Source organism: Neophocaena asiaeorientalis, unplaced genomic scaffold (assembly GCF_003031525.2).
Source record: "Neophocaena asiaeorientalis asiaeorientalis breed wild unplaced genomic scaffold, Neophocaena_asiaeorientalis_V1.1 scaffold43, whole genome shotgun sequence".
Classification (NCBI taxonomy): domain Eukaryota; kingdom Metazoa; phylum Chordata; class Mammalia; order Artiodactyla; family Phocoenidae; genus Neophocaena; species Neophocaena asiaeorientalis.
Window position 1 is genome coordinate 15,925,987 of NW_020173674.1, and position 9,671 is coordinate 15,935,657.

The 9,671-nt window shown below is 38.7% G+C and overlaps 1 protein-coding gene across 1 annotated transcript in view; it reads right to left on the reverse strand.

The window, feature by feature from the left end:
* Nucleotides 1–1,736, reverse strand: part of HSD17B12 (hydroxysteroid 17-beta dehydrogenase 12) — a 107,868-nt gene extending 106,132 nt beyond the window's left edge. The window contains exons 1-2 of the mRNA XM_024748556.1: nucleotides 1,722–1,736; nucleotides 1,083–1,178 (exon numbers count right to left, since the gene is read on the reverse strand). Of these exons, the coding sequence (XP_024604324.1) occupies nucleotides 1,083–1,178; nucleotides 1,722–1,736 (111 nt within the window). The remainder of the gene's footprint in view (nucleotides 1–1,082; nucleotides 1,179–1,721) is intronic.
* Between the last annotated feature and the right edge of the window lie 7,935 nt (nucleotides 1,737–9,671).

Here is a 9,671-nt window from a genome sequence, read left to right on the forward strand (position 1 = left end):
CCACAAAAAAAAAAAAAAAAAAAAAAAAAAAAAGAAAAAGAAAAAAAAGCAATGCATAATCCTTATATGGATTTTGGAACAAAAGAAGAAGCTCTATGAAATACATTAATGGGACAATTGGGAAACTTGTATATGGACTGTATATTGTATAATGGTATTGTGTCAAGTTAAACTTCCTATGTGTGACCACTGTACTGTAGTTACAACGGTGAATATTCTAGTTCTCAGAAGCTTCAAGCTGAAATATTTAGGAGTGAACTGTTACAATGTCTGTAACTCCCAAATAGTCCAGCCAAATTATAATTATAAGTTAAATGTAGCAAAATGTTAACATCTGGCGAATCCTTGTGAAAGGTGTATGGGTGTTCATTGTATACTCTTCCTGAAACTTTTCTGTAGTTTTTATACTCAAAATAAAAAGCTGGGAAAACAAAGGATTTTTTCTTTTAAAAAACCCTTTTTAAAGGACAAATGAGAGATTCAATGGATCTGTCAGGACCTTCCTCACAATCGGGCAATATCAGAGGCTATTGGTGCCTCTGTGGAACTGGAAGGCAGGGAAGCTCTCCTTCACAGGAGAGCTTGGTACAATGGTCTTCAAACTATCATGGTTTCCCTTCCTTCAATTACATTACAGAGAACTTGAATCTTTTGCCTGTGTCTGTCAGTATCTGTCCATCCATCACAGTCCTTCTTGTGAAAATGATGCCATGGACTTGTTTGGAGATGTAACCACTCTCTAAAAATCTGTCTACCTTTTGGAAAATAATCCAAAACAATTAACTTTAAAAACTCAGAACTATCTATAGTTACACAATATAAAATAAAATTACACTAAAATTTTCACAACTCCAACTTTCCAGGATAAAAAGTTTGACACACATTTTGCACAAAAATTTGTTTTAAAGTTGTGTTTAAGCAAACATAGCATTTCTAACAAGATCGAAACAAACTACATCTATTATATAGTGTAACACTATATTTGTGCTTTTAACTTCAAAAATCAAAACTACTGTAGGAGATCATTCTATATCTCTTCTTATATTCTTATACCAAAAAGAAAAGTCTTGTAAATTACCTACCTCTTCTGCATATGATTTTCCAATTCCATCAGTACTACCCGTGACAACTGAGAAAAGAAAAAAGTAACAGTTTAGTTTAAGAATTACAATGTAGAACTGATCACAATTAGGACCCACCAATTAGACACAAGAAGACCTGTGTAATACAGTTGACCCTTGAACAACATGGGTTTGAACTGCAAGGGTCCACCTATACGCGGATGTTTTTTCCAATAAATACATACTACAGTACTACACGATCCAAGGTTGGTTGAATCCACAGATGCAAAACCTCGGATGCAAGATCCAGTTACTGAGAGCCAAATGTAAAGTTATACTTGAATTTCCAACTGTATGGAGGGTCCATGCCCCTAACCCCCCCCATGCTGTTCAATGGTCAATTGTACTTGATGTAGAAGATGGAGCAATTACTAGTGGCTCAAATTTAGGAATGAATACCCATGACAATGGCTAAAATTTAAAAGATTGCAATACCAAGTGTTGACAAGGATGTGGAGCAACTAGAACTCTCATACATTGCTGGTGGCACTGTAAACTGACACAGTCATTTTGGAAAAACGATTTTACATTATGTCCAGAAATAAATGTGTGCCTATCTATGACTTAACAATTTCTAAGAGGTAATAGGCATCATGTTACCAAAACAATGTCCATGGTAGCTTTATTTACGTATAGTTGGTAAACATGCCCAAATAATAAACTACAAGAGAATGAGTAAGTAAATTATGATATATTAACACAGTACGCAATGAGAAGCCCTCTCACTGCTAAGAAGAGTAGTCCCCGCTCGCCTCAACTAGAGAAAGCCTGCACGCAGCAACAAAGACCCAACACAGCCAAAAATAAATAAAAATAAAATAACTTTTTTTTAAAAATCCTGGATAGCTCAGAATATGCCAGGACTAGAGATTATAAAATTTGCCTAAGGGATACCAAACCTTCCTTTTCCAGATTCTCCAGTTTTTGGAGTTTGTAATGGGTACTGTTAGAGCACCAACCACATCCTCCCTTCCAGCACAGAGGTCTTCAGGCAATCCTCTTGCCAGAAGTGTTATCTGCTGTCAGCTCACAAGTGAGCATCTCCCAGGAACTGCCCTGAGCCAAAGGGAGCTGCCTTGCCCAAGGTTACAGTTCCTCCCCTGGACAGTACTAGTCCACACAAAGATCCAGCTCCCTTAAGCATCACTTAAGCATCTCTGAAGCACCATCCCAGGTTCAGAGCTTCCCGTGGGATCAGGTTTGACTCCTGCATCACAGTTTGACTTCTCCCTCTGCCCTACTTGGCTCCCTTTGCTTCCTCACAGGTGCTCTTCCTGAGAGCATCCCCCAAAACACCTCCCACATACACACATCTCACTGTCCAAGTTTATTTCCTGATGAACTACTGACAGCCTACAGTCAAGCTCCTTCTTTTTAAAGTGATTTTATCTATGTTTAATACATAACTTAGTCCAAAAAAGATAACAGTTACAAATTTTTAGGCCAAAAATACCAAGACTGGGGCTTCCCTGGTGGTGCAGTAGTTGAGAGTCCGCCTGCTGATGCAGGGGACATGGGTTCGTGGAAGATCCCACATGCCGCGGAGCGGCTGGGCCTGTGAGCCATGGCCGCTAAGCCTGCACGTCCGGGGCCTGTGCTCCGCAACTGGAGAGGCCACAACGGTGAGAGGCCCGCGTACCACAAAAAAACAGGACTTTACCCCTATCCTTCTGCACCTTCCTATTCCATCCCCAGAAGCAACCATTTTCATTGCTTTTAATGGTTTTTCCTTATCTTTACATGTTCTAAATCCTATGTTACACTGTAATTTCCTGATTCATCAATATATTACTTGACTCATTAGGGTTGATGAGAACTTTTACTCCCTTTATATTTTCCCCATCCTTCCAATGAAGTTATATCACAAGATTCTGTCACTTGTCAGTGTTTACCTTATTGTAATACTGCAACTCAATTCTGATATTAACCACCCAGAGTTAGTACAGATCCCACAGGTGAAAGACATGGTCCCCAGCAAAACTGCCCACAATGCAGGCACCAGCCACAAGTTCAGGGGTCCCTAGGCCACCAACACTTGTGACTACTTGGCTACAAAGTTCCCGGTTCCCATAACTCCTCAGGTTCAATAATTCACTAGAATGACACACAGACCTCAGGATAACTTACAGTTCATGATTACAGCTTTATAATAAAGGATACAAATCAGGACCAACCAAATGAATAAGCCACTTAGGGCAAGGTCAAGGGTGGTCCCAAATGCAGAGCTTCCATGCCCTCTCTGAATCAGGGCAGGTCATCCCCCGACCCTCACCCAGCACATCAATGTGTTCACCCACTAGGAAGAATCTACATCAAGTTTCAGGGTCCAGAGTTTTCACTGGGTTTCATTACAAAGGCATGGCTGACTGAACCATTGGTCACAGGACTGAACTCAATCTCCAACCCCCCCCTTCCCTCCCCAGAGGTTGGAAGGTTGAGTTGGTATCACAAGGCTCAAAGCTCCAATCTTCTAATCACATGGTTGGTGTTTCTGGCAGGACCAGCCCCCATCCTGAAGCTCTGTACAGTCCCACCTTGAGTGATTTCATTAGTATAAACTACCAGAGCCCACCATAAATAACAAAGACACTCTTATCACTTAAGAAATTCCAAGGATCTAGATGCTCCCTCCCAGAAACAAAGGTCAGTCAAATTCTTTATTATACAACAATTACTGTGGCTAGAAAAATATACTATCCACTAGTGAACCAAACAGTATAGTAGAATTACATTCTCTTTCCTAATCAACGTTTTTGTTCTCCTGGAATTAAAATTGCCTTTTTATTGCATTTGCGTAGTTTTCTTTTTAAATTTTCCCCCAGTCTCTAACAGCCTCTCGATATAATTTTCCACATGATCAACCCCATCAATTTGTTCCATTACTTTTTTTTTTTTCCCCTTAAAGATCGCCTTCACAGAGCACTCCAGCTTTCATCCTACTCCAACCTGGAATACTCTGTGGCACAGCTATTGTTCTAGAACATAATCTTGGGAATTCCCTTAGACTGTCTCTCCTGGGTTGAAGCTCTTCTTTTCTAGATCTTGTTCTATTCCCTCATTATGTAGCACATCTAGCTTCCCAAGAAAGGATGCATGAAGATACATTTTGTAAACATTTTAAAAGCAAATTTTAGATTTTAAAATAAGTTTTAGACTTACCAAAAAAAAAAAAGTGAAGATAATCCCTATACACCAAGCCAGTTTATCCTATTACTAACATCTTACATTAGTATGGTAAATTTGTCACAATTAATGAACCAATTATGATACATTAACTAAAGTTCACATTTTTTCAGACTGTCTTGTGACTGAGTGTCCTTCTGTTGTAGGATGCCATCCAGAATATCATAGTAAATTTGGTTATCACATCTCTTCGTGTGACAGTTTGAAGCAAATTTTTTTACATTTTTATATCTTTAAAAATAAAGTCTATTTCTAACTTCACACATAATAGTTTAACTAGTGTGGACAAAGAATGTCGCCTGCCATATCAGTAAACAACGGATGTTGAGGCCATCAAGCCACAGCCACCCCCAAGTGTGCACCCTGAGGGGGTTCAGGATGGAGAGAAATAGGATACTAGCCTTTTAGGGTGCATATCAAAGGAATGACTTCAATAAACGCAGTCTCTTGCATCTTCCCATACATGGAAAAGTGCTAAATTCATTAACTGGAGAAGTCTGGTTTTCTTTAATTAACAGCAATCTTTTGATTACTTGGTTTTGTTGCGAAAACTCCTATGTAACCCGTCTCCTCCCTTACCTCCCTCAGTGCTATTTGAGAGGCTGTCTCCTGGGCTTAAGTCCTCAGTATGTCCACCAAATAAAATATAATTTTCAACTTCTAGGTTGTGCATTTGTTTTTAAGTTGACACTAGGTATGGAATTCTAAACAGATCACTTTTAACAAAAAATTAAAAACAACTCTCCATTGCACCAGTGTTGTTTAAAAAGAATGTTTCACCATTCTGATTTCAGACAATTTGCAAATGAACTTTTTGGTCACTGGGGCTTTTAGGATTGTTACTTAATCTTTAGGACTCTGTCCTGGTAACAGAGCTTGGGCTGGGTGCTTTTCCATTCATTGGTGCTGATGGGCCTGAAAATCCATGATCTTCCATTCTGGCAATTTTCTTATGTATTAATTCTTTGATAATTTCTTCACATTCTTCTCTAGAATTTCCATTAATCAGAGTTCAGACTGTAAGAGTTTCTCTATGAATGTTACTTTTCTTCCTGTTTACTTTCCTGGAAATTTCTTCAACTTTTATCTTCCAAATGTCCTACTGACTTTTTAAACTTAAGTTGTCCATCTTTCAATTTTGAAGAGCTCTTCTGTATTCTGATTGCTCTTTCTCTTTTTAAAGCAGCAGTTTACTCTTATTATAAATCCACTATCTTCTCTTATCTCTGAGGACATTAATTAGACTTTGTTTACATATTTATACTTTCTTCTACTCTTTTATTCTGTTTCCTCTAAGTTCCTTTTGATTGTTTTGGTCTCTCTCATCTTGGAGGCAATAACATGGCAATTAGTGTACACGGGTGGGATGACTATGCTGTGACTCCCACTACAGGGTAATCGATGGGCAAACCAGCTTTTTGATTAGGGAATCCACAAGTCAGTATCTGCATTTTCCCTAGGACCCTTCAGTATCTCTTAAGCATTTCCCAAATTCCAGTCTTCTGGCTGCTGGGTAGTTGGGCAGCTGTTAGTCTGTAGACTTTTCACCTAACCCCTGTTCTCAGTCTCATATCTCACCTCTGCCCTCTTCTGTGCCCAATTTTCTGGAGTCTCAAGTACATCTGGTTCAGTGCCCTTCCCCATCCCTGTCTTTTGAGGTACATGATAACTTGTAATTCCTGTGCTTTTCTGGGGTGCAGAGCAAACTTGCTTGCTTCCCAATGGTGGACCATCCACGAGCACTCAGGTGTCGGCACGGTGAGGTAAGTTATCACTCTTCCAACTTCATTTGCTGTGACTGGCGATGAGGGATTTCAGAAGTTCCCTAGTTTCATCAAAATGGTGCTTTCTGTTCCTTATTCTCCTAATTATTAGAGAGGATTTCCAAGAGATAAAAGGCTAGAAATACTGTTACTTGGCTATTTTAAAACTGGAAGTCCCCCAAGGTCCCTCTTAAACATTTTAAAGTAGACGAAGTTGAGAATAAATACTAAACACACTTCTCAAAAGATTTAGCTTTATGCTCCCAACAAGAACATTTTTTCCTACCATCTGCTATTAACTATCAAATTTAAAGCAAACTAACACTTTTTAGAAACTTATGTGTATGACTACAGAGAATACAATGATGTATAAGACCCACTGCGGTTATTAGGTGTTCCATAAATCACCTATTTCACGGTTAAGACTTCAAATATTAAACAGAAATAATATGACTTTAAATTGTATAAATATTAACAAATTTTTAATTGTATAAATATTAAAAATTTAGCCTCTGATCTTTTTAGATAGATAAAAATATCACTTTTCCATATTCTGATAATTCTCAAAACCAAATGCAGAACTGTATAGTTACACATAAGTCAGATACTGCCTCACAAGTATGTTTTTTTCCTGAGAAAATAGAAAAGTATAAAAATTATTTTTATGGGCACAAAGAAACAAAAAATAAAATTGGACACCAGAGCCTCCTTCATCTCTGTAAGCACCACTGCAGTTCTATAACAATCAGAGTCATGTACAATGGCCAGGCAATGGGGGATCAAGTATCATTTCCCCATCAAAGGAAGTGACAAATTCTTTAGTTCTCTAAGTCATATGATAGGTAATATCTTTGAAATAATGTACAGACACAATCAAGTCATCTGTCAAACTTTACTCGTAAAAGTTTTACTTGATGCCAAAAAATAATAAATTTGTTTATTTAAGACAGGGAGGATGGGGACAAGGATTATCCTGCCTTTGCTTTTAAAGATATATTCTTTGCTTTAAAGCTACATACCTTCCAACAGTAGTAGCAGAGACAGCAGCTCATAGTTGGATAGAAAAAAAATCCTTGGTTCTTCCCTGGTGGCGCAGTGGTTAAAAGAATCCGCCTGCCAATGCAGGGGACACGGGTTTGAGCCCTGGTCCGGGAAGATCCCACATGCAGCAGAGCAACTAAGCCCGTGCGTCACAACTACTGAGCCTGCACTCTAGAGCCCACAAGCCACAACTACTGAAGCTAATTAAAGCATACCTTAAATCAAAACTCTTTTGGCAGTTGTTCTGGGGCACTGGGGAAATACAGGGAAGAGGTTACTATTTTTTACTCTTCTTACTGTTGGTATTTTTTAACCATGTGCTTGTATTGCCTTTCCAAAAACAGAAGTCCTTTCCTACCAGCAATAGAAAGATGGTGTAAACTGATCCAGCAGGTTCTTCATCTATTCCAGTTTTCCAAAAATCAGTGTAGCACTGCTTAAGTCAGTGTTTCCTAAGGTCACCTAATACATTCTTAAAACTGATTTTTAAAAAATTAAATTTAATAGAAATCTTAATTACTGGACTATTTACTTAACTACTTGATTATTGTAAAAGACTACCAGTTTCAATAAATATAGTGTAAAATATGTATGTAAAAAAACCATTAACATTTTAAAATATTCATCAATGCAGTACCTAAGATCATTTCTTGGTAGGTCTTTTGAGAAACATGATCTAAGCACTATCACCCTGATATACCTACCACCTTGCAATGAAAACCAAATGAAACAAAGACCAGCTTCCAAATTAGAAATACTGCTTGTTTTCTGCATTTTCTTAAGATGAAAAAATTAAGCACTCATAGCCATACAAAACGATGATGCCATGTGCAAAAGCAATCCTGGGGACCCATTCTTCTTATGTTATGTACACACACGGGCCAGAGCCTGCTGTCTTCCTCAGTACCCATCCTTCCCTTCCTTCTTTGCAGCAATCGTGGCCTGGAATACAACCTCCCTAGCAGCTAGGTGTGGCCATGGGATTAAATCTTGAAAATAAGATGCAGTGTTGTGAGGGACTTTGAGAAAGGCTGCTTAAAGGAGTGACTCAGCAGGGAGAGGCCCCTTTCTGCCCATCGTCTAGCCAATTCAAAAAATGATGGCTGTAGCTCCAGCAGTCTTGAACCAGGAAGTAACCTTGAGGGTAGAAACCATGGGCTAAGATGAAGGAACATACTCGTAGAAATCAAGGTTTTTCATGACTCCATGGAATTTCTATGCCAGGTTTTTTTTTCAACCAATCAGTTCTTTTTTTATTAACTGCTTACCATAGAGAATCAAACATACACAAAAAGTGGGAATTCCCTGGCAGTCCAGTGGTTAGGACTCCGAGCTTCCACTGCAGGGGGCGCAGGTTTGATCCCTCGTTGGGAAACTAAGATCCTGCATGCTGCGAGGAGTAGCCAAAAAAAAAAAAACCCAACATACACAAAAAGTCTGTCTGGTCTTCTTTAAACTGGGTGAAAAATAAATAAACTTCTATATTGTTAAAGTGACTATTACAGGGCCAGAAAAGCAAGAGTAAGCTGTCACTAAATTGTTAAAACAAAATATTTAATATTGATAAAATAAATTTTCACATCTTGAGGTATAGGGAAGCCATTCTGGCTTATATATGAGTTAACTTGAATTTTATTTTAACTGAAACAGTCTGTTTGTGGCCTATCAAACACACACTGTACATCTGCTTTAATTAGTAAAGAAAAGGGCGCACCGATGAGAAGTAAAGAATGTCCACGTTAAAAATAAAGATTAACTGTCTCCCTTCCTGGGACGCCAATGCTGGTGCTCCTTTGATGATAAGACTCCCTTCGCCAAGGCCATACTGACTCACCATGTACATGCTGGTCGTTTTTTTGGAAACCTTGAAGAAATGTATCCCTAAGTTGTTTAATGTTCTCTCTTCTGACAAGATATAAAACCATACTGAAAACCAGGCTTCGCAGGAGCAGTTTCTCAAGAGTTATCTGAAGGCTGTTCTCCCAGCTATAGTTCTCGGTTCAGTTCAAATAAAACTCTTTTTCTAGTCTCATTACTGATTGTTTATTATTTTCATCGACACTATTCACATCATTATAAGACTATTTGCTCAAGGTACTTCATTGATATTATTCAGTTAATTCTCACAACAGCTCTCACCCTAGTCTAAGCTATCATCCCAACACACAAGGACTTGTGCAATGACCCTTTCAGTTCCTTCCCGCTTGATTCATGCAATACACAGCTAAGAATTATCTTTCTCAAACACCATTTTTAAGATCTCATTCTTCTGTCAAGAAGCAACAATAATTCCCTATTGCTAATTATATAAAACCTGGAACACAAATCTAGTCACGTCTCTCCATTGCCACCACCTGGGGCTACCAGCATTCATCTCCCACAAGAACTACTGCAACAGCCTTCTAACTACTTCACCTGCTCCCTTTTTTAAAAAAAATTTATTTATTTATTTTTATTTTTGGCTGCATTGGGTCTTTGTTGCTGTGCACGGGCTTTTCTCTAGTTGCGGCGCGCAGGCTTCTCATTGGGTGGCTTCTCTTGCTGCAGAGCACGGGCTCTAGGC